Below are 25,592 nucleotides of genomic sequence, written 5' to 3' on the forward strand. Positions count from 1 at the left end.
GGGGATTTGGCAAAGATGGGTGGGCAACTGGACTTCACCACCCAGGTGGAATAGCTGGCCATAGATGATGGCCTTTGTAGCTTCGGTTTTCTAGGAGCAACCAAGGGAAGGGATGGATGTAACATTTACTGACACCTGCTGCATGCCAAGTGTTATTTTTTCAGATGGAGTCTGATCTCAGCTCACTGCAACATCCACCTCCCAGGTTCAAGCAATTCTCGTGCCTCAGCCTCCCGAGTAGCTGGGACTACAGGAGCCCACCACCATGCTCAGCTAATTTTTGTGTTTTTAGTAGAGACGGGGTTTCACCATGTTGGCCAGGCTGGTCTCGAACTCCTGACCTCAAGGGATCTGCCTTGGCCTCCCAAAGTGTTGGGATTACAGGCGTGAGCCACTGTGCCCGGCCACCAAGTGTATTACATACATTATATTTCACTACATGCTAAAAACAATCCTATTGTCATATTCATATTCTCGCTTAAAATAGATAAACAGCTTTCCCAGAGACTCAGAGCTGGGATCTGAACACCAGGCCTGTCATACTTCCAAACTTGTGTTCTTTCTGTAATATCAGACTACATGGAATTTTCAGGTACCACACAAGCTCAGCTGGCTTACCACAGAACATAAGGAGAAGGTTGACAATTAAAGAGGGGAGACAGTGGACAGGTAGACAGGTGGGCAGAGCTGGTGGGGGAAAAGCCAAGATCATCTCAACAGCTTCCTCGACCCTTACACATCCTGACTGTCAACCAAATTGCATGTCATCACACTAGGTGAAAACTCCAGCAACTCAATTGTAGGTTACTAGGACACACTAGGGGGAGGACCACTCCTGAGCTAGCATTAGTTGCCATGGCAACCAGAATATATCCAGCAGCCCCTCTGGAGTACCTGGCTTACTCCAACTTTTCACTAACCCTGTTGGGTTTGAACAGACACTGTTATCCAGATTAATGCTGCGTAGACTGAGGGGTGCTGCCCACTATTTTAAGAATTAAGGAGGCTGGGCACAGTGGCTTACCCCTGCAATCTTAGCACTTTGGGAGGTCCAGGGAGGATTGGGGATTGCTTGAGCCCAGAAGTTTGAGACCAGCCTGGGCAACATAGTGAGACCCTGTCTCTACAGTTTTTTGTTTCTTTGTTTGTTTGAGATGGAGTTTTGCTCTTCTTGCCCAGGCTGGAGTGCAATGGCGTGATCTTGGCTCACTGCAACCTCCACATTCTGGGTACAAGCGATTCTCCTACCTCAGCCTCCCAAGGAGCTGGGATTACAGGCGCCTGCCACCACACCAGGCTAATTTTTTGTATTTTTAGTACAGACGGGGTTTCATCGTGTTGGCCAGGCTGGTCTCCTGACTTCAGGTGATCCACCTGCCTCAGCCTCCCAAAGTGCTGGGCTTATGGGCATGAGCCACTATGCCTGGATTTCTAAAGAAAATTGTAAATATTAGCCAGGTGTGGTGATGTGTGCCTGTAGTCCCAGCTACTCAGGAGGCTGAGGTGGGAGGATCATGTGAGCCTAGGAGGTAGAGGCTGCCATGAGCCGTGATTACACCACTGAACTCTAGCCTGTGCAACAGAGTGAGATCCTGTCTCAAAAAAAAAAAAAAAAAGGAGTGTTTTGAGAGCCAGTTCACATCTGACCCAGGAATCTAACTCCACACCTTCCTCTCATCTTTCCTTGCCATCTTTCCTCTTTATAACTGGTGGTGTTTGTGTCCCACCTATGCTCCTCTGCAGTCACTTTTCCCGTATGTGCTGTCTGAGCACAACTGCAGGTACCTGTGACTCAGACTCAGGGATTCCTCTCAGCCTATGTGCAACAGGCTTGAAACACAGACCCAATGCCCTCTAGGAGCTGCTTGCTCTCAGTCAATAATGAATGGGAGCTGACATATAAATACCCATGCTTCCTTGACCTTCTGGTGGGGCAACACTGAGGTGTATTCGATGTCATCTCCTAGAAATCCGTAAGCCCCAGTTGCCCACAGCAGTAACCTGCACATGAACATAGCCTGTAGTGACTTCCTTCTCTTCCCTGACTCACTTTCCCACTCCTATCAGCACTTTCCGGGCACCTGCCAAATAAACCACTCACACCCAAATCCTTGTCTCAAGGTCAGCTTCTGGGGACCCGGCCCAAGACATTGTTCATATGCAAGAAACATGTTTGAGTGAGGGACTGACAGCCCAATTAGCCAAGTCATGATGGGAAAGAGGTCATGGCTACTTGTGTGATTCTGTGTGCAGTGAGTTTAGCTATTTGCACAACAAGCACATGCTGTTCTCAGCCCAGACCCCAAACCACAGATGGGCACCATTTGCTGCACGAGAACATTGTGTGAACAGGTAAAAATGGGTCAGGACAAATCCATCTTTCTTGGCAAACAACTTATTATGTCATTCTTCCTGTGAGGATCAGAAAGACCATTTTCAAGCATGAAGGTTAATACATTCTTTGTCAAAGAATGTATTACCATCTAGAATGTGTCTGTGACAACTTAGGTCCAGCAGCTTGCTAATGTCTATCATCAAATGGCTGATGGAGAGCCAGCATTTGTTAAGCATTTATGATATCTAATGTAAGAGCAGTAACTAATTTAATCCTCACATCAATCTTACAGAGTAGGCACCACTTCTCTCCACAGTTTTCAGCTGAGGAAACAAGCAGAGGGAGGTGAAAAACTCATCCAAACTCACAGAGCTAGGAAGGAAAAGAGGATACAAACACAGGCAGCCTAGCTGTGAGTCTTCACTCTAAACCATGCTATGGCTCTGCCCATCTGTGGTATGCCTGTGTTGATAAGCCTGTTCTCAAAAGTCTGTTTATTTAACTGCACGCTACAGGATTAAAAGACTATCAAGACTGTGTTGCCAAGCATTCCTTGAAATGTAAGTCAAAGCCCAAATTTAATGTCCTCATCTTCCAAGTTTAAGTAACCTTATTTTGATACTCTAGCAACCCCTAATTAAGACTGAAGCCATCAGCTAAATGAACAGACCACTATGTTGAGATCAGAATAATAGATTTCTGTTTTATTTTATTTTATTTTTTGAGATGGAGTTTTGCTCTTGTTGCTCAGGCTGGAGTGCAATAGCGTGATCTTGGCTCTCTGCAACCTCTGCCTCCCGGGTTCAAGCGATTCTCCTGCTTCAGCCTCCCAAGTAGCTGGGATGACAGGTGCATGCCACCACGCTAGCTAATTTTGTATTTTTAGTAGAGATGGGGTTGCATCATGTTTTTGTTGGTCAAGCTGGTCTCAAACTCCTGACCTCAGGTGATCCACCCACCTCGGCCTCCCAAAGTACTGGAATTACAGGCATGAGCCACTGCGCCCAACCAGAATAATAGATTTCAAACTGACAGCTCTTTATACTTTTCAAAGCACTCTTACTATTCTTTTCCATTTGATCCTCTTAAGGCAAAAGTGATTACCTTTTTCACAAATGAACAAACTAAGATCAGAGAGGACAGGTGACTTGCTCAGTGCCACAGCAAGTTAGAGGTGTGCTTAGGATTGAACTCCAGATCTCAGAATTAGCCCAGTGCTTCTTCCCCTACACCACAGAGAAACATCAGCCAAGGCTGTGTGTATGAATCTGGAGTCAGCATTCTAATTGTTAGATATTATCTTCAATGAAGCAACAGCCATCGTCTACTTCAACTACATACTGCTTCCTTTACTATGGACCCAGTAAGTATCCCACCTTTCTATTTTATGTTAATTTTTAAAATTTAACTTTCTAGAGACAGGGTCTTTGTTGCCCAGGCTGGTGTGCAGTGGTGTGATCATAGCTCACTGCAGCCTCAACTCCTGGGCTCAAGGGATCCTCCCTCCTCAACCTCCTGAGTAGCTGGGAGGGACCATAGGCATGCGCCACCATGCCTAGCTAAGTTTTAATTTTTTTTTGTAGAGACAGTGTCTTGCTATGTTGCCCAGGCTAGTCTCAAGCGATCCTCTCACCCACAGTGCTGGGATTACAGATATAAACCACTGAGCCTAGCCCACTTATTATTATATTTTTTTTGAGAGACAGAGTCTTGCTCTGTCACCTGGACTGGGGTGCAGTGGCACAATCAAAGCTCACTGTAGCCCTCAACTCCTGGGCTCAAGTGATCCTCTTGTCTCAGCCTCCCAAGTAGTTGAGACTATCCATAGGCACGTGCTGCCATGCCCGGGGTCTCATTTTGTTGCCCAGGCTGCCTACCTCCCTTTTAGATTTGAAGTCCTTTCAGGAGAAAAACTGAGTTTCCTTCCTGAACTTGAATGTTGGGTCCTCCCGAGGATGGCCCCCTACTGTTCTCTGCTTCTATCCTTGGGTTCCATGAGCAAAAACTAGGCCTGGCCCAGCTGTCCTGCTAGGCGGGATTCCTAAAGACCTATCAGGAAACAGACAAGGCAAAGGCAGAAGAAGAAATAAGAAGTGGGACAACTCACCTCCTCGTCCATTCAAATTCAAAAGGGGTCTCTTCTCTTTGTACAAACCGCATAAACCCAGTGCTCATTGCAAGAGAATTCTTATCAATGAGGGTGGCTGGGCTGGGTCTGAGAGTCAGACGTGAGCCCCGTGGGAGGGCAGTGAATGCAGCTCCTTCTCAGGAGGGTAGCTGCAGAGGCTGGGGCGCTGATGGTAAGGCTGGAAGTGTCTCTTTAAGGCTTGAGCTCGCTGATTCTGGGAGCACAGAGCCAGCCTGGGAGAAGGCAGGGGCCTACAGTTTATTTTATTTGACATTTTTCAACGTCAGGACACTTCAGAGCCAAGGAGGAAACGAATCCCATCTGTTCTGAGCCCCCAAGCACAGTTCAAGAGGACAGGCTGGGGAGTGGAGGAAGGGGTGCTGAAGAGAAAAGAAGACTGGAACATCCAGCCACACGCGGAGGGCAGGAAGCAACCTGATGAGGGAGCCAGGGTGTGGCAGAAGTTGCCAAGGAATCCTTCTGTTCGGACACACGCTTACCACTCGCTCAAGATGGAGCCTGCTGACTCTGTTTAATGCCCTGTGGCCCTTGGCACAGGTTGCAGGACAGCAGTCCTGCCGGGGCTGTGGACCTCACACCTCTATGTAACGTGAAGGGCACCCTCTGGAGTTGTGGGACTTGGCAGTAGTGTTGCTGCGTTGGTCTGCAAGTCCCCATCCATTACTGCCACCCAGCTCAGACACAGCTCACCCATTCACATACACAAAAATGGACACATTGAGAGGGAAACCCACGTTAAGGTAAGGAGCAGATGGAGGGCCCTCTGACCTCCTCCCACCAGGCACGTGTTGCTCCCATACTCAGTGCCTGCATCCACCTCTGTATGGGTACCCATCCTCTATTCCCCTCCCACACCAATGGATGCCAGGGATGGAAGGACAGATGGCTGTGAAAGTTATCTTCTTATTTAGATTAAATTCCAGACCTTCCTATTTTTAGAAAAACAAATTCCTTTTGTATTTCCAAGTGGTAAAAATGGCCCGAGCTGTCATCTAGGACAGTCAGCAGCCAACTCGAAGTTGTCTGCAGTGTCATGATTTGGATATTACCCTGGCAAGACTACTTCTAGTGTCAAGCGGGTGATCAGTCTAGGTGCCAAATTTTAAGAGGATCATTGACGTCTTGAGAGCTTCCAGAGGAGGGTGATCAGGACAATGAAAGGTTTGAAAAACTGGGTCATTTAAGAAAGTACTGAAAAAAGCTAGCGACATTTTCTTTTTCTTTTTGGTCTAGAGAATATTTGAGCTATATTAAGAACATGTTGAAATACTTGGATGAAGACTTACACCCTTATTCTATTTTTCCCAGATGACAGAATCTGAATCAATAGGTAGATGTTACAGTGAAGCAGATTTCAGCTGAATATTTAGAGACTTTCTTATAACTTAATTCTATATGATATGGAATAAGCTTCCCATCACTGTGCCTATGCAAGCCAAGGATGAAAGACTGTCTGTCAAGGATACTGTAGATAAGATTATTGTACTAGATAGGAAGATGGGCTAGTCTAAAATTACTGAGAAGCTTTAGAAAAATGTGGCTTTCTGGGTAGCAGAGGTTCTGCATTGGTAAGTCTGAGGTTTAGAATTTGTATTTCTAAGGAAACCCCATCAGCTATAAAACTCTTAGAAGAAAACATAGGGGAAAAGCTGCGTGGCATTAGATTTTGCAATGATTTCTTAGATATGACACCCAAAGCACAGCCAACACAAGAAAAAATAGATAAACTGAATTTCATCAAAATAAAAAGCTTTTGTGCATCAAAAGATACTTCTACAGAATGAAAAGGAAACCCAACCCACAGGATAAAAAAAAATCTCCAAATCATATATCTGATACAAGGTTCATATCTAGCATATATAAAGAACTCTTAACACTCAAAAAGAAAATAAACAATGCAATTTAAAAATGGGCAAACGACTTGAATAGATATCTCTCTGAAGAAGATATACAAATAGCTAACAAGTACATAAAGATGTTCCATATTACTAATCACTAGAGAAATCAAAATCACAATGAGATAACCACTTCACCTCCATCAGGATGGGTTTTTTCTTTTTTTTTTTTTGAGTCAGAGTGTCACCCAGGCTGGAGTGCAGTGGTGTGATCTTGACTCACTGCAACATCCGCCTCCTGCATTAAGGCAACTCTCCTGCCTCAGCCTCCCGAATAGCTGGTATTACAGGCACACAACACCACGCCAGCTAGTTTTTGTAGTTTTGGTAGAGATGGAGTTTCACCATGTTGGCCGGGCTGGTCTCCAACTCCTGGCCTCAAGTGATCTGCCTGCCTCAGCCTCCCAAAATGCTGGGATTACAGGTGTGAGTCACCACGCCTGGCCAGGATGGCTATTATAAAAAACAAACAAAACAGAAAATAGTAAATGTTGGGGAGAATGTGGAGAAATTAGAACCCTCATTCATTGCTGGTAGAAATGTCAAATGGTGCAGCCATTGTGGAAAATGGTATGGTGGTTCCTCAAAAAAAAAACAAAAAACAAACGAACGAAGAAACCAAACACATAGAATTACCATATGATCCAGCAATTCCATTTCCAGGTATATACCCAAAAAGAACTGAAAGCAGGGACTTGAATAATATTTGGACACCAATGTTCAGAGCAACATTCTTCACAATAGCCGAAAGGTGGTAACAACCCATGAACAGATGAATGGGTGAACAAAACGTGGTGTATACATACAATAGAATAGAGTTCAACCTGAAAAAAGAATGAAATTCTAATGCTACAACATAAATGCTCCCTGATGACATTATGCTAAGTGAATAAGCCGGTCATTAAACAACAACAACAACAACAAAGACTGCACGATTCCACTTATATGGGTTACCTGGAGTAGTCAAATTCATAGAGAGAAAAAGTAGAATGGTGGCTGCCAGGAGCTGAAGGGAGGAGGAAAGGGAAGCTACTGTTTAATGGGTACAGAGTTTCTCTTTGGGGAGAAGACAGAGTTCTGGAGATGGACGTGATGATGGTTACACAGCAGTGTGAATGTACTGCATGCCACTGAACTGTATACTTTAAAATAGTTAACATAAAATGGTAAATTTTATGTTATATGTATATTACCATGATTTTAAAAAATAAATCCTTTTTTAAAAAACATGTATGATTATTCTGGCAGCAGCATCAGAGTCACTTTCTTCCTTCTAGTTTGCTGACTTCAGTTGGAAGAATTTGCCTTCTTTGATTTGCTGACTAATGACCCTGAAAGGGGCCTGGTCACTGGAGGGAGTAGGGAGAGCTGACTTGAGACTGAACAGGGGCTTGGGAAGAACCCTTAAATGGATGATCCCCCCACAGATAAACAGAGTGTGGAGAAAGCGCCAGAATTACTGTCATCTTTTATGGCTCGCTCGGATAGCTTGAAGCCGATTATGTCACCCAGTGGGGAGAGATCAGTTATTCTGCTGGCCCAGTGCTGGGAGCTCTTGGGAGATAGAAAAGTAAATTGCAGCAGGCCTGACGGGTGGGAAGGGGTGTCGCAGCATGGCTGAGGAGGGAAGCGCTGAAACTATCCCTACAGGGAATAGTCCTATCCCTTTTATGACTAGAGAAACAGTTTTTTAAGAAATAGGACATTTTCTAAATTATAACATCTAGATGGAAACCACAGTGGGGATGAGAAGACCAACAGGAGGCTGAGCAAGGACAGCTCAGGTTTGCATGTTCACTTAAAGAGTCGCTGGAATCCAGGTTGCCTTGTTACTAATTAAAACAACAACACCACTTAACCATGAAAACATATAATTGAGGAGTGACTGTTTACATTAAATTACTGGGATTATAAGTTGATTCCCTTCAACTCTGACTTCTCAGATGGCCATGTTTACAGTCCTGGCAGGGAAGTTAACAAACTCGTGTTAAGGGTTACTGCTAACTGAAGGTTGACCATAAAAAATGCATGTGAAATGATCTTGTAAACTAGCATCACAGCATACAGTGAGGTCTGCTTTATGGATATTGTCATGACAATTGATTCTGCGTTCCCCATGCAAACTCCAGGCTTCCCTGGGCCTATAGCTGGGGGCTGTGCAGGGAAGGCAAGTTCTTATCCATGCTAGTCTCAGTGAACTCTAATTTTAAAAAAATGGATTCAGGAGCACACATACTGTCCAGAGGAAAGAGGATAAAACAAGGATGTTAGAGGGGGGATAAAGAGGGTCTTTCCTACCCTTTCCCCCTGCATTCCATGCCCCCACACCCTATTATCTATGCCCTGGGACTGACCAGTTGCTACTAGATCTGTCTTCACTGCTGATTCTGAGTGAGTAGGACTCTGGTCAGACTACACAAAGCTGATGGTAAGAATAGTGTCTCTCCATCAGTCTGGCACTCTAATAACAAAAATAATAATAGCAGCAAATAATAGCTATCATTTAGTGAGCATTTACAATAAGCCAGGAATTATTCTAAGTACTTTACATATATTAACCCATTGAATCCTCATCATAGCCCTGAAATTAGTTCTACTATTATCTGCATTTGACAGATAGACAAATGAAAGAATGCCTGGGGAGGTTAACTAGTTTGCTCAAGCTCATACAGCTAGTTAAGAGCCGGAAGTCCTGCCACCTTCCTCAGACTGGGATGTCTCCAAGCAGGAGTCCTGTACCTTCCAACACTTGGGGTATTTTCTGCCATGGCCATCAGGTGGGTTGGTGGGGTGAAGGGCTCTCAGAGGGGTTTCGTTTCCATCAGTTTGGGAGCTGTACTGGGCAGGGGTCCCGTCACCTCCATCAGTCTGGGAGCTGTGCTGGGCAGGGGTCCTGTCACTTCACCTGTCTGGAAGCTCCCTAGGGTCTGGGGCTATGGTCCTTCTAACACATGGGGGACTTTCTAAAGACTCAGCCCCACAGGGCTTGTGCCACCCTCCGCACCTTTCTGGGATTCTCAGAGGAGGGTAGCAACCTGACACTTCCTCAGGCAGTGCCTGGCAGCTTCCTAGGGCAGAGGCTGTGTGGAGCAGCTCCTCACACACTTTGGCTCTCCTTCCTGTCCAGCACAGGCCTCTGACCACAGAAGGAGCTCAGGACCTGTGCACTGCATTGCTTTTCTCTGGTCTCAGCTCCAGGCTGGCGGATCTGAGCATGAGCGTGAGGTTGGGCTGGCCCCTGGGATTTAGCAGGCAGTAAACAACTCCATTCATGCGTCAGTTGTTTTGCTCCAGAGCAGCCTCATCAGCTGGACAGGCCCTAACCAGATCCCTCCAAGTTTCTCCGCAAGGGTGGAGATGGGGGTGGGGAACAGTGGATGGCCTGGAGCTTGGCTCTTGTCTTTTCCGAGGAGAGGCTACTTTCCACTCCCTTGAAGTCTGAGATTTTTATTGGGGAGAGGCAGGCCCTGGCAGTAAGATATTAAGTCCCTGAGAAGGAAGGGAAGAGGTACTGCTGCTACTTGTATGGCCCCTTGGCGGAGGATGGTACCAGCAAACCAAGAAGGGAGAGTGGAAGGCAGTCAGCTGAGAGGTACTCCAGAGAAGCTTCCAGAACCACTGCCTCTCTCCGGTCTCCAGGCTTGGAAGAGTGGGCCAGGATCCCCCTAAGCCCCCAGCACTTCATTCTTCCTATCCTCTCTTCTATCCTCTCAGACTAGGAGAGGACAGCAAGAATGAAGTGCTAGGGGCTTGAGGTCCTGGCCAACTCTTCCAAGGTTGGAAGGCACAGGCACAACTCTGTCAATTAAGGCAGAAAAAGAAAGAAGATGAGGGTCCCTGCAGGGTAAAGGGCAGGAAAGAAGGGTTTGACATGCTGGGTAGGGATTAGGAAGTTGCATGATTGGTAGAAGGTTTGCAGAGGAAGAAACCCAAGGAGCAGAGACTGAGGACCACAGGGGTCGGATACGGAACTGAGGAGTTAGGAACTCCTGGCAAAGGAAGTGGAGCTACTGCTGCTACTCTCTGTTTGACTAGCGATTTCACCTACATGCTCTCATTTTCTCTTCTTAGGTAGATAGATATGATGTTAATATACTTTTTTTTTTTTTTTTTTTTTTTTTTTTTTTGCAAATGGGAAAGCAGATATAGTTGTCCAGGGTCTACACAGAGTTCGCATAAGAGCTGGGAATAAAACGCTTTTCCAAGGCTCTTTGAGCCAGTTTCTTGAGGGCAAAGAGCCAGGGAGGAGGATGACAGAATGACAGCCACAGAGACCAATGAGAGGGAGGCGCCTTCATTGACCAATCAGCTCCTCCGATGTAGGCCCTGCCCACACCACACCCAAGTCTAGAATAAACCACATCGAATTTCAGAGGCAATAACAAAGTGTACACATCACACTTTTGTGTGCTTTCGTCGCAGCACAGCAAACCAAAACCCCTGTTTTGGGTTCCACTCCACTTTTAAGGCATCCCATCCCAGTGGTCTTTCCACCATCCTCCCCGCGCCATCCAAGAAGGCCCTGCGCTTACCCGGTAGTGATGTCGTCGTCTTCCGTCATGGTCTTGCCCATGAGGTCACTGTCGCTCATGTAGCCGGACTTGAGGTCCACCTCATCTGAGTCCAGGGACTCGACCAGCTCCAGGCGGGAGATGTGGCTGAGCTTGCTGGGGCTGCGCATGGGCATGGTGTGGGAGTAGTGGGCCCGCTCCCCGTGCATGTACCAGGCGGGCGTCCCCTCGGAGCGGCAGCTCCCACCCACAGAAGGTGCGTCACCAGCCTGCAGCCGCGGACTGGACTGGCCGTAGCGCCATGAGAGAGGGGACGAGCGGTTGGAGAGGCTGGACACGCTGCGTGGGTTGGCGTCATCGCTGTCATAGCAGGTCGTCTCCAGGGAGCTGGGCAGAGAGCAGAAGGCACTACTTAGTCCTTGGCACGGCCGCTGTGTGCTCTGTCCCCTCACACGCACCCCAGCAATGCCTCCCCTCCACCTACAGGCCCTCTCACCTCCTCCCCACCTGCCCAAGCTCCACCTCCTCCATGAGGCCTCTGATTGTGTGTTACCTTTGTAATAAGTTATCTGTTTGACAAAGGAAATGATCTTAAGTGGCTAGGGAAGCAATCCTGTATACTGTTAAGAGCCTAGATTGTATAATATGACCTGGGTTTGAATTCTTTTTTGCTATTTGTTAGTAAGTGAGCTCAAGGAAAGTAATTAACTGAAGCTTCAGTTTCCCCATCTGTACAATGAGGATAACGGCATAAGAGCTACCTTACAGAGTTGTAAGGATCACATATGTACAGATGGAACACAGTGCCTGGTATATGGAAGGGGGCAACAGATCTAGGGGCAAGTGGGAGAGACTGGTCACTTGAGCTTAGAAGGCCTTGATCATTTTGTTAAGGATGTGTCCATCATCTCTTTTCTATTAATTAGCTGAGGGCTAGCTGATTCCCAAACATCAGATATAGGAAAGCTGAAGTAGAGTGCAGAGGATAGGAAAAGTTTTGGGAATCTTGGCTGTATGGCAGGTCCCCAGTAAGACTGGTCCAAGCCACAGGCCTAGGGCAGCAGGGGAAGTAGAGCCTCCCCAGAGAATAGGGCAGCCTTAACTGGACAAAGGAGAGGACACAGGGAACCCGACATGTGGGTGAAGCCGAATGTCCAGAGTCTCAAGCCTCAGGCCCTGCTAGACCAGGCCAGTGAAGCAATGCCCAGGTTAGTGCTGGATGGCCTGAGACTAGGGGAGCCTGGGGGCCTAAGGAAGGAGATAGGAGCCGGGGGGCTGCAGAGAGGAAATACAACTGGAATCTGAAGGGGTGGCTTGCACTTGGGTTCAGGCTGAGCCCCATAATTCCACCTAGCCTAGCAGTGGGGTCAGCCTAAATCAGCCTTAGGCAGGGTCTCCATAACTTGTCCTAACTTAAGCCAGACAGGACTAAGTAAGTGAAACGGGGTTTGGTGGCCAAGAAAGCTGGGGCAACTGAGGCAATCTGTGGCTGGACATGAGTTGTCTGAACCCAAGCGATCATTGGTCTGTGAACACATCCATTGCTTAGCCACTTTGGGGGCTGGAATGGGAGTGGGACATTGATTTTTCCATTCTGATTTCTATCAAGTTTCTTGAAAAAAAGAAAAATTTCCAAAGTTGTCTCTATTGGACCTGAAAAAATATGGTCTTATTTTCTGATCAGCAGCACTTGAGGGATCCAAACGCTCTTGAAACTGAGTGTGCTGAGGTCCTGGCAGTAGTCCTGTGGGCAAGATGGCGGAGGCTCTGGCCGGGCAGGGCAATCAGTGGCGGCTGCTTCTGAACCTCTGGAGGGCTTCCTGACCGGGTCCATGCCCAGCCGCTCCCCTCCTGGCCCTGCCAACTCTTTTTACTTATTTATTTATTTTTGACAGGGTCTCACTCTGTTGCCTAGGCTGGAGTGTAGTGGTACAAACACGGCTCACTGCAGCCTTGACCTCCTGAGCTCAAGTGAGCCTCCTGCCTCAGTCCCAAAGTAGCAGGGATGACAGGCACACATGAGCACATCCTGCTAATTTTTGTATTTTTTATAGAGATGGAATTTTGCCATGTTGTCCAGGCTGGTCTCGAACTCCTGAACTCAAGCAATCCTCCTACCTTGGCCTCCCACAGTGCTAGGGTTACTGGCGTGAGCCACTGCCCCTTGCTTCTGGCAGCCCTTTAGGAACCCCTTTGTGTTCTGCAGCTCTGCCTTGTACAGTGTCTTGTTTCGGCTTCTAATTACCGTGGATCTAGATATCACATCTCCTTGGACAGAAATGGACATTCCCCAAAGCCAGAGACTGTGGTGATGGTGTGACTTTGCCTGCCTTGCTCACTCACGACTGTATTTCAGCACTTTGCATGGCGCCTGGCCTGCAGCTGGTGCTGAAGAATGAATCAAAGAGGAGCAAACCCACGATGGATGTGTAAATAAAAAGCAAGGAAGTTCTCATCAGAAAACTCAGGCCAGGGCCCTATGCAGTAAGTGCTTGATAAAAGCAAGCTGACCTTGACCACGGGATGAGACATGGGAGGAAGAGGATGATGCTAACCATACTGAGAGGGTGGCGGAGGTCTCCAGGGGAGCTGGTTTGGGTAGTTAGCCTACACCATGGTTATACACTGGTGTGGGAGTGAGGGCTGCACTCAGCATTTGTGTTCCTCAATTCTATTCCTGGCCTGCCCCTGTTTAGTTCTTTGTACTAAAAGTCCTCTTCCCCTATTCCACAGCTCTCTCTTTTTTTTTTTTTCAATTCCCCTAAACACATCTCTAGACATCTCTAGACCTAAGCTGGTGAGGAGGATTCTAGCTCAGATCCTCAGTTCTTGAATTCCAGCCTGCACCCACCCTTCAGGCTTGCCTCTCTCTGGGGAGGACACAGTTGCACTTCCTCTCCAGTCACAGTCTGACCCAGACTTTCCTTGCTGGGGGAAATGAACCAGTAGAAATAGAGGAAGCAGCACAGCAGTAAAGGCTTCTGAAGAGGAATGGAATCTAGTTATCCTGGGAGTTCCTGGGTGAAAACAGCCTTGCAGGAAGCACACACTAGACTATAAGCTCCAAGGATAAAGCTTGTGTGTGTTCTGGGGAGCCAGTGCCCAGCGCTGCGCCTGGCACACAGCTGGCATGGGTTCTGAGCATGCTGAGTACAGAACCCACCCTCATCAGCCAGTGTGACTCTGGCAGGTGCCTCCCTGCCCCCAGCCTCATTCTCTAACCCAGGGAGTATGTATATATCCTGCCTACTTCCAGGGCTAAGGGAAGGGCTCATTGATAGAAAGCACTTTAAAAAGTAAAAGAGCCGGTCGGGCGCGGTGGCTCATGCCTGTAATTCCAGTACTTTGGGAGGCTGAGGCAGGTGGATCACCTGAGGTCAGGAATTCGAGACCAGCCTGGCCAACATGGTGAAACCCCGTCTCTACTAAAAATACAAAAATTAGCCAGGCATGGTGGCACGTGCCTGTAGTCCTAGCTACTTGGGAGGCTGAGGCAGAAGAATCGTTTGAACCTGGGAGACAAAGGTTGCAGTGAGCTGAGATCATGCCAAGGCACGCTAGCCTGGGAGACAGAGACTCTGTCTCAAAAAAAAAAAAAAAAAAAGAGCCATAAAAAGTCAGGGAATCATTGTTTTGGCCATCAGTGTGGAACACGAATAATATAAACCAAAGTCTAAGAGAGGAAGTGGCTCTAGGTCCACAGTAAACAGAAAAACCAGCTCCGGGGCTCTTGGTTCCTTTCCTATAAAGGGAGGCAGAAGCCAGAGGCCTTACACTCTCCCCCTAAACCAGTCAGCATTATGCAAAAGGCTTGATTTAAGCCTCCCCTTTCCCACTAGAAGCAGAAAACAAATAGCGCCTGCCGAGGATCAAGCTGTCCGGCTTAACGGAGGGGCTGGGGGCTGGCTGCTCTGAGTCAGTGGCACCAGGAGGCTGGAGCTGCTACTTCTGTCCCACTCCTGTGAGTCATTCATTTGGGGTGTGACCCTCTCAGCAACTAAGCACTTTCTGGCTTCTTTGGCATGAGGCTGGTGGGTGACTTGGTGCTGAGAGATGTTCCAACAATTTCCTTGGATGGGGAAAGGCAGATGTCCAAGATTTCATCCGCTGGGTCCTAAACTGATAAGCCAAGCTCTGCCAGACCCCTGTTTCACTTGGGTTCCTGCTGGGGGCTTAGGGCTATGAGGGATGGCAGCAGGGGACAGATGTAAGGGGGTCCTGGAGCCCCCACTTGGTCACCTCCCTTTCAGTAGTCAGGGATCTGCTGGCCTGAGCAGAGGTAATCCCCAGAGAGTTTTGCTTTATCTTATCATTGAAAATATTCGAGATGTCTGGGAGTAAAGGGCTGAGTGTCCAAGATGAGGGCATGGGCTGGGGATAGGGGGAGGAGTAGTACAAGGAAGGAGAAGAAGAGTCTTCTAAGCAGGAAGAACTAGAGCCAATGGCTGGAAGCTACTGAAGACTAAATGCAGTTCCACATCAGAGTCACTGCAATCCCACAATGCACTGGGGTGACTGAAAGGCAGTGAGTTGGCCGGGTGTGGTGGCTCACACCTGTAATCCCAGCACGTTGGGAGGCCAAGGTAGGTGGACCACTTGAGGCCAGGAGTTCGAGACTGGCCTGGCCAACATGGTGAAACCCGATCTCTATGAAAAATACAAAAATTAGCTGGGCGTGATGGCACACAGCTGTAATCCCAGCTACTTGGGAGGCTGAGGCAGTGGGCGACAGAGTAAGACTCTATCTTTAAAAATAATAATAAAATAAAAAGCCCATGTTAAAAATAAAAAAAGGAAAGTAATGAGTTCTTTGTCATTGGTGGTAAGTAAGTATGTCCATGGGTGGGCTCCCATCCTCAGAATCCCAAATGGCCACACCCTGGGTTAAAAAAGTCCTTTACCACTGCCCCTGTGTCCCAACTTTGCTCTCAATTTTCCGGCCCCAGGAGTTGGAGAGGAGTCTACTTCCAGTCTAACTGGGGAGGCTTCCTAGCCCTCACACAGCCTTCCTGCCCCACACCCCCCATGATTTCCCAATCTGGTGGTCTGTTCTCCCTCCCTCTGTCCCCAGAGCTTAGCCCAGCCCTCTGCCCCACTTGGAGCTGACAGCATGAGCTCATCTGGGCAGTCCAAGGAGCCAGCAAGGGAAATTCTGAGTCACAGCAGAGCCTGTGGCCAGGACTTTGCTCCAGAGAGAGGTGCCGTGGGAGGGCTAGTGCCCCATGCAGCTGGAGGCTATGAGGTCTCTGCAGGCAGTGGGCTAGGGGGACACACCTAACAGGGCAAGGAGCTGGGTGACACTGTGTGGGCCCCGTTGAGCACTCAAGCCTCCCTCAGTGGCTGGTAGAAGAGGCCAGGGGCCACCTAATTGACACAAGAGTGAAAAGATCCAGGTGTTGAAAAGGGAACTGATTCTAGAACCCTAGTTTGATGGAGACTCAGGAACAGGAAGACAGCATGTAGTAAACCTTCTCTTGACAGATTGAGGAGACAGAGGTCTAAGGAAGGAGATTGACTATCAGAGATCACACATTGAGCTGTGTAATGGCTCCCACTTCCTGGCTCCTAGACTAGTGATTTTCAAGCTGATTTGCTGAAATGAAATGAAAAGCTCAGGCACAAGCAGATGGAAGACAAAGCCAAGCTTCTCTTGTTGAGATAAATGGATTTCCTCCTCCTTCCGCAGTGGCTCCACGCATCAGGCCACCTGGCTGACCTGACAGAGGTGTGGAGGGACCCGGGGGCCCTGCCCTCTAGAATGAGGTGGAGAGCCAGGAAGGCAGAGGGCGTGACCGTCTCCGCAGCTCGAGCTTACCTGTGAGTCACCTGGGACCCCCGCAGGCTGGACATGGTCTCTTCCAGGTTTTGTCGGAGATCCAGGACATTCTGCACTGTCCTCTTTCTCTGGGACTCTGGGTCTGGGAGGGAGAGAAGGAAGAGCTGGGTGAGTGAAGAGGACTTAGTGCCGGGATCCTGGGGGTCAGGAAGTGGAGATTGACAATGTCCCCAGGAGGCTAGTGCCTGGGCCATGATAGTCACCTCCCTCCTCCCTTTCCCAAAGACGACCAACAGAATGGGCCCTCTCAAAGGCCCTGGGCATGTGCCCTTGAGCCCTCTGAACCCCAGACCCTGGCAGGGGGTACAGGCATGGGTTTCTGTGTCTGTGCACTGCTTTCAGAGCCCCCAGGTAACTGCCTCTGCCTCTGGCTTTGTTTTGGGGAGGCCCTGCTTCTCACAGCAGAGGTCTCGAGCAAGATTTCTCATGGTTGAGATAAGCTAGAACATCTGCCTGAAACCGCCTCTCCAGGGTCGTGCTGGTAAATGTTTAACAACTGACTCTCAGAGAAAGGGGACACTGATGTATAGTGTTTGCCAATGTCCATGGTATAAAGCCTCCTATCATGGCCACTTTCAGTCCACCAATCTGATGTCACTGACCACAGTGTTAGGAAGAGGTGCTAACAATCGGCTCTGGGGAACCAGTACAAGCTGGCTTCGGCACACCTAAGCCCAGGCATGGACTGGTAACATCTGGGGTTGCTCTATGGGGTCCCGGGAAGTTAGTTCAGATATAGCCCCCTAAAGGCCAGGTGGCTGGTGGGAGGTAGGAGGGATGAGCAGTCATTTTCTGGAGCTTGAACTGAGCTCTGGGCAGTCCTCACACAAGTGGTGCAATCCCGAGTGAGGAGGATGCACGGGTGTGACCCAATCCTCAGAATCCCAGATGACCAAGAGCCATTTTATTCAACCCTGCTGTCCAGATATTAGCCTGGACAGACGAGAATCTACAACAGCAAACAGAGTGAAAATAACATCCAAATGACTGAGAGGTGCTTGAGCATGAAGGAACTCAAAGAATGTTCTCCTTCCTTCCTTCAGGCCATCCAGTGAATCTTTATCAAGCACTTACTTCATATCAGGCACCACCCTGGGCCTGAAGACAGTATGATGAAGAGAAGCTGGCTCTGCCCCATGGCTTATCTTTCATTTTTGGACCTAAAGTCATGAATGGAACCAAGTCCCCCAGTACCTCCCTAAAAGACAATCTGCAGGAGAGAGTAAGGGAATGACAGAAAGATGATGGCAAAACAACAGAGAAAACCCCAGAACTCTGGCTCTCCAGGCTACTCCCTTTTCTCCTCCATCCCCAAGCCTTCTGTCGCTGCTGCAGAGGCCAAACGCCCCCTCAAGTCCCTCCTCAGCCCACAGACTCCGCAGGAGTGTAAGGTTCTTTTAGCTGCCAGAGGGAACATTTCTGAATCTCTTTAAGAGGTTTTATTCTCCCAAGACTAAACTCAGGCCGGCTGGCAGGCGGCTTGACTGTCTTGTCAGGGAGGGGAGGTTGGGTGGGGTGGGCAGGGAGCCTGCGTTGCCCTCTCCAGAGGCTTTTGGGCACCTTTTCTGAAAACTAGCTCCACACCCAAGCCCAGCCATCCCTCCTTTCCCCTCCCAGGGGGAGCTTCTCCACTCCCACCATCCTCTCATGGTCAGCACCATGAATCCAGGCCTCCATGCTGGTGGCAAGGATCAGGGACAAATGGCAGGCCACCATGCCAGTGGCCTAAGCTCTATCCCCAGTCCTGGCATCACTTCTGTGGCCGCCAATGCCTATTTATCCTGGCAAGTGTCACCTTGTAAGCTGCTCCATGGCTTTAATTGATGGCTTGGCGTGAAACACAGACAGGGTCAATTTTTTAGACTCGCCAAGAAATAAAATTGAGTTCTAAAATGCCTATGTGGGGACTAAGAACATGGTGCCAAGGTGTGGGTTACTGGCCCAGGGTGATGCTTTTTATGGGCTTGGCAGAGATGAGGGACAGGCACACACATCTCCAAGGGGTGTGTATTCTCAAAGAGGAAGGTGATCAAGAGTTACTCAGAGACTTCCGTGTGTGCCAGATCCTTTGCATGCATTATCTACTTGAATTCTTGCAACATTTCTGGGAGATTTGTGCTACTGCCCCATTTAACAGATGAGAAAACTGAGACTCAGACAGAACAAGTAAACTGCCCAAGGTCACACACCTAGCATGTAGCACAAGGCAGAGTTGAGCCCAGGAAGAAACTCGTACTTGTTTTGACATATCACAGGGCATCTCTGCACTAGTAGCATCAAGCATGGCAACTGTTGTATACAAGGTCCTTAGGTCTCGAGCAGTGGCTCATGCCTGTAATCCCAGCACTGTGGGAGGCTGAGGCCAGAGGATTGCTTCAGGCCAGGAGTTTGAGATCAGCCTGGGCAACACAGGAAGACCTTGTCTCTATTTTAAAAAAAAAAAAAAAAAATTGGCCAGGTGGTTTATGCCTGTAATACTAGCTATTTGGGAGGCTGAGGCAGGAAGATCACTTGAGCCCAAGAGTTCAATACTGTAATGAACTATGATCACACCACTGTACTCCAGCCTGGGCAATAGAGTGAGACTCAGTTTCAAAACAACAACAAAAAAAAAAAAAAAAAAAAAAACAAAGAAGAAGATGCTTAGTGAACATTTCAAGAATGGATGCTACCACAGTTTTTTTTTAATTTCCAAAAACCCATGAAAAAAAGTAAAGGGATACATACATGTCACATTAGGAAAACGTCTTTTTTTTTTTTTTTTTAAAGGAAAAATGTTTAAACCACATAGTAGCCTCAGGAGAGTCACGCTGCATTGCCTAATGCCCCAGATGCTCCAGATGGGAGTCATAGACATCTAGGTCACAGGTTTGACTCTCTTTCTCCATATCTCTTTCATCAAAGACCTCTATGCTAGCCCTCTTCCTCAATTCCACATCAGCAGAGTGTGGTGGGACTACTTCAGAGTCTCCCAGGCTCTCCAAACCGCAAGGGTCCTCAAAGTCGCTCAATCCTGCTGTCTCTGGAGAGCTGGGAGGCTGAGGTCCAGGAAGTAGGGACTAGCTGGAGACCACAGAGATGCTACTGGAAGAACACTGGACTCCAGGCAGCTTCCCCACGGGTATAGATTTGGGGCATACAGGGGAGGAGGTTAGGGCAGGGTTTGGTTTCCTTGGGGGTGACCAGGATCTGGTCTCTGCTCCCAGGCCAGAGGGGCCCTGCAGAGGCTGCACCCTACAGCTCCCTCTGCTCCAGCAGTGGCCCCTGGTGGCCATTGTGGGTATGCCGCTCTGCTTCTCCAAGGCTCAGCCCAGGGTGGGTCTGGAGGGTTGGGGTTCCTGGTAAGTCTGGCTTCCTCCACATTCCTGGGTGACAGACACATTCCCGTGGTGGTGCAGCACACAGTCCCAGGCCAAGAGGACTTACTTGCATATAAAAGAAAGGCCTCCAGAGCTCCAGAGGCTGCAGAGGGGCCTAGGTTGAGGGGCCAAGCTGACATTCCCACCCATGACCCTGAAGGTGAATTTTTACATTTTAGCTTAAACACATGAGTAAGTTACATTTCCGAGGGAATTTACTTCACCTGTCAACCCTTATCCATTCCTGATCTTCACCTTACCCCACCTCTGACCACCAACCCATAACTAAGCTTCACCCCTTTCTCACCATCTCCTGGGAGGGTGAGGATCAGGGATCAGGTGAAGGTATCTAGGGCTTATGATACGCTGTGATAATGAGAAAAGTAACCTAAAACTTCAATGGCTTTTTTTTTTCTTCTTGAGACAGGGTTTCACTCTGTCTCCCAGGATGGTGCGGCATGATCACGGCTCACTGCAGGCTCACCTTCCCTGGGTTTGAGTGATTCTCCCACCTTAGTCACCTGAGTAGCTGGGACTACAGGCACGCCCCATCACACCTGGCTAATTTTTGCACTTTTAGTAGAGACGGGTTTTGCCATGTGGCCCAAGCTGGTCTCGAACTTCTAAGCTCAAGCGATCCTTCTGACTCAGCCTCCCAAAGTGCTGGGATTACAGGTGTGTGCCATCGTGCCCGGCTAATGTCTTGTTTTATTGGCTAAGTTGAGATGCCCTGGAGGCTGCTTCCATGTGTCTCTGTCAAATGTTTTGCTCTGGGTGTGGCACAGGCCTGGGGACAAAACAGAGTCCAGACATGGCAAAGATGGAGAGGGAGTCTTGGTAGCCCATCCCCTTCCTCAGTACACCTAAGTGAAGGATGTGCTCAGACTACTCCCATCTTACGTGGCACCTTTGTGCAAACTAGAACTAGGTACTCTCCAGTCCAACCCACCTCTAGCCAGGTCCTAGTAGAGTACAGCGTTCTCCTTCACATGATACCAGCCAGGATGCCACCCTCCCAAACTTACTCTGGGGGCCTGGGAGTGCGTGCTGTCTTAGCTCCTACAGAACAGGGTCCAGCTGCAAGAGTGGTGTGAGTGTCTGTGTGTGTGTGTGCATGCATGCACGTGTGTGTGAGAGAGACAGAGAGACAAGTAGGGTTTGAGGGGGGAAGGTGGCAGGTAGGGCTCCTAGCAGGCCCCAGGGAGAGACAAAGATCAATGGGGAGGAGCTCATGATGTTATCCTGGGCTGCCCCTCCAAGCCTTTCCCTGAAAATGGAGCAACTGGGGAGAGAATGTGTGTGCTACTCAGGCTCAGAACAGATGCAAGAGTCTCTCCCAACTCAGTCATCACCATGGCAATTCACAGTCACCACAAACAGCAGCATAGCCCCAGCATGCACTGGGGCATCGGAAGAACGGGATGGTGTTTCTTTCTACACACTATTGGCTCTTACACAAGACCACAGAGAGAGCATACTGTCCATGTCAAGGGTTTTTGGGCAAGGACTAGCAATCAAATACACTTGACAGACAGGTGCATGCACACACAAATCAAATAATGCCCAGCTACTCAATGTTCAACACGAGGCATTTTCCATGTTATTTAATTTGAGCCAGGAGACTGATCACAAGTCTTTTTGACTCCAGAGCCCTTGTTCTTTCCACTACAATACGGTGTTTCAAAATACATGCACATGCCTCCAGATATACACACCTACTTGTGGTCCAGCCTGTAGTTTGCAGAAACCCTCATAGAATTCTGCAATTCTGCAGACATATGCACGGAGAGATTTCTGTGGACATATCTCTCATTGTATGGGGAAGAAGCAAGAAGACTAAAACGATGCTAGAGGAAGAGAAGTAATTTAAAGGACAGCCGAGGGTGCACTGTGAGGATGAGGTAAAAAGGGTCTTTCTCTCTGTCCCAGTGTCAGAACAGGGAAATCAGGCTTCCCCAGGAGGGCAGGACTATGAAACTGCTCATCAAGAGATGGGGACAGTGATGTAGTGGCACGAACATGGTCCTTAGATTCAGAAAGACCTGTGGTTCAGGTCCTGGGACTGCCCCCTTCCCAGCTTGTTCGAACAAGCCATCTCACCTCACTGCAGTTTCCTGCTCTGGGAAAAGGGAACGATACCCGCTTGGTGGGATTGCTGTGAGGCTTAAAGAGCTAATTCACAAACATGCTTATAGTACAGTGCCTGGCACACAGTAGGTGCTCTATAAATGGTGGTTTTTATCTGTCAGAAGGCACAAAGAGGTGGGTGAACAATGGGTGCACCCTCGGGCTGGCACTGAGGCTGGCCCCTTGTCTGTTTCATTTCCTGATGGGTGGTGCACACCCCTGGAGGGTGCGGCTCAATGGACCCGACATTCTCTTCTGGGACCTTGCTTTGGCGAGGTGAGACCCTCACTCATACCTGGAGTTAGGGGTGGATGAGGTAGTAACAAAACCTTGTTTCTGTGTCATCAGGCCTGACTACCACTCTGTGAGGCAATACAATATCTTCAAACCCGTTCCCTTGGGGCCAATCTTAGCTGTGGAGTATCATGAACCTCAGGGGCCCCCTCTGGCCTGCAGTCTAAAATCTGATGTAGTAATAGGCGGAGAGCCTCCAACTGAGGGTAATAACCCCCCAAAATTCAGAGAAGTTCAGGAAGAAGGAGACTCACGGGAATCCATCACCCGGCAGTCAAATTTCCCCAAGTTCTATAAAATTTTAATTATTGTCTGGCAATTAAGTAAACTGCAATAACTGCCTGTTGAAATCTTAATTATTTCCACCAATGTTTCAGATCCCCCATTAGTGGTTTGGCCCAGGGCAGAGGCCACAGAGGACTGCGTTTGCACCTGACTTCTAGACTGGCTTCTGCTGTGAGTGGCTGGATGAGGTGGGAACCAATAGAAGGAACGGAAGTGAGCCAAAGAAAGAACGTTTTCAAGTCATGGCACTTCAGAGCTTGAAAGGATCTCATTTTGTACATGGTGGTTTTGGGGGTGGCAGTGGGGGAACAATAATCCCTCAGGCCCAGAGGGGAGGGGCCTGCCCAGTGTCACCAGGTTGTGAATGGCATGGTAGCTATCACTCTTGGCTCAGGGATCTTTCGACCAGCACTCCATGCTATGGGCTGGGGTTGAAACACACAGAGATGTGTCACCAGAAGAGGTGAACTGCAATGTAAATTCATCGTGTGGGATGGTTTGGGACTGGATCCCAAATCCAGGCTAGGCTAAATGGTCTGGAAACAAGGATTAAGCAACATAAGCAACACAACACGCACACGCACACACACACACACACACACATCCCTTCTTAATAACTCTCAAAAAGAGAAAGAAAAAACTCCTTCCTGACCCTGTTAGACCCCTAGGGTGAAGCCTGGGTCAGTGGGCATTTATCTGCCTGTCTCACAACCAGCATTTGTTGATGATCATCTTGTGCTTACAATGAGTCAAATGTTTTTGGGAATCGTTTTTATTTCTCTCTCCTCCACTCAAGGACATAAACCTTCAAACTCCAGCCAGGCAGAGCATTGCAGGCCCACCTCAGTGCACCCCTTGGTCTAACGATAAACTCCAGGTCTCTACCCGCTGCTCAGAGCTGGAGTAGGAGGGTTCTGCTGGTTCTTGCATCCAGTGACCTTGCATTGATTCACTGCAAAGGCTCCATCCTACAGTGTGGCTGGGGGCAGGTATGGAAAACTGACAGATAACCCAGCAAGCAAATCCCCTCTGCCTTCAAGTAGAGCACAGTAACTGTCACTACAGTGACTCCATCCCTCTCTCTACCCTTTTCTTCGCCATCTGATGACCCAAGAGGCTCTAAAACAGATGCTGGCAGGCCCCCACACCAGAGGCACCCCATTTCCATGGAGGATGCAGGCAGGGGACTATTTGTTCTGTTACTAATCCTATCTTTCCCTCATTCCCCCACTTAAGTCACAATATTGTCAGAGGCAGTTGTCACTGAACCCCCGCAGCGTGGCAAATCTCATGCTTCTTGTAGTTGAGTGCTCCTGCTCCCCAGGGGAGCTCCCAGGGTTTTCCTCCTTACCCCAGAGAATCCTGAACCATCTCAACCAGCGAGTGGGCTGAACTGGAGCCCAGCACTCAGCGGCGCTCCTGTTGTTTGCTGCATGGCAACATACACCCAGAAAGAGCCAGGACTAAAGGACTAATGTGTTGGCCACATGGGTGTGTGAGGCAAGGAAAGAAAAACTAGGAAAGAGAAGCAAATCTGGGACCAGAGAGAGAAGCGTGCATGGCCACCTCAGCCTGGAACTGCCAGGCAGGTCTCTTTCCAGATCACCTACTGTTTTGATTTTCATTGAGTGACATGGCTTGGATTAGGAACCCTTGGTAATGCATCTCCACTGGGCACTGGGCTAAGAGGAATCGTAAAGCAGGGCATGCCAGCTGGACAACTTAGAACACATAAAGAGGGTGGGGGGCGGTGGCTTATGCCTGTAATCACAACACTTTGGGAGGTAGAGTTGGGAGGATCCCTCGAGCCCAGGAGTTCAAGACCAGCCTGGGCAACACAGCAAGAGTCCAACACTATAAAAAATAATAATTTTTAGAGTTCTAGCTTGGGAGCACACATGACTTAGCTGTGGGAGCTAGGGAGAATCACTTCCCCTGTTTGGGCCTCAGTTTCCCTATCTACAAATAAGAGAGTGGGAGTAGAGGACACCCAAGCCCCTACCCAGTTTTGACAGTCTGGTTCTATGGTTTTGTACTTGTCTGAAGCCCATAAAAGCATCTTTTCTCTCAGAGTATGTTAAAAAGGCAGATAACAGGGTGTCAACCCCCAGAGCTTCTGATTCAGCAGGAAGGAGATGGGGCCCAGGAATCCTCGTCTTTGCCAACCCCCACAGTGGAGGGTGTGCTACAGAAGGCCACATTTTGGAAAATCCTTGTCTCGTTGCACACCACCAGTATTGGATGTCCATTACAAAACCAGGGCTTGACTTCCTGATGTCAAGTGGCTACGCAGAGTGTCCCTGGCCTTCAGAACAAGTCTACTCTTCAGGCACAAGCCTGTTCTCTGGAAAAGCCCCCTCCTTCATCTCCAGGCTTTGGATAAGAGAAGCCACCTAGCCACCTCAGGCTTGCAGCAAGAGGACCCATCCCCAGTCCAGCCCCGGCCAGGTCCTCTGGGGGCTTTTTGCTGAGAACGGCCACAAGGGGGCGCTGCCGGTCCTCAACCGGCTGTGGCCTTGCTGCGGCTGCAGCGCAGCGAGGTGGGCAGCGTCTCGCTCAGGCTCCGGAGCCGCCGCCCAGGTCTCTCTGTCTCTCCCTCAGTCTCCTGCTTAGCACAGTTCATTTCCTCCTGGGACTCTGCACTCCTAGGGCTGACAGCCTTTCTGCAACCCCAGGCCTCGTGGTCAGGCTGGGAGAGCAGCCTGAGTTTGCAGTATCTATGATGGGGAGCCCACCCGGTTCTTGGGGAGAGGGAGCAGGGCCTGGCTTCTGGGATTAACCAACCAGCCTTGGGCACCAGG

The 25,592-nt window shown here is 48.9% G+C and overlaps 2 protein-coding genes across 5 annotated transcripts in view; both read right to left on the bottom strand.

Annotated features, from left to right (window-relative positions):
• Positions 1 to 25,592, bottom strand: part of SHISA4 (shisa family member 4) — a 429,323-nt gene that overhangs the window by 164,959 nt on the left and 238,772 nt on the right. The gene's annotated exons all lie outside the window — the stretch shown is intronic.
• The window catches only part of NAV1 (neuron navigator 1), a 278,022-nt gene that overhangs the window by 89,026 nt on the left and 163,404 nt on the right, over positions 1 to 25,592 (bottom strand). For all 4 annotated transcript variants that reach the window (XM_050762167.1, XM_050762159.1, XM_050762177.1 and 1 more), the window contains 2 exons: positions 16,706 to 16,808; positions 10,912 to 11,277 (listed from right to left, as the gene is read on the bottom strand). In XM_050762167.1, coding sequence (XP_050618124.1) covers positions 10,912 to 11,277; positions 16,706 to 16,808 — 469 coding nt within the window. The remainder of the gene's footprint in view (positions 1 to 10,911; positions 11,278 to 16,705; positions 16,809 to 25,592) is intronic.

The sequence above is a fragment of the Macaca thibetana genome, chromosome 1 (genome assembly GCF_024542745.1).
Source record: "Macaca thibetana thibetana isolate TM-01 chromosome 1, ASM2454274v1, whole genome shotgun sequence".
Classification (NCBI taxonomy): Eukaryota; Metazoa; Chordata; class Mammalia; order Primates; family Cercopithecidae; genus Macaca; species Macaca thibetana.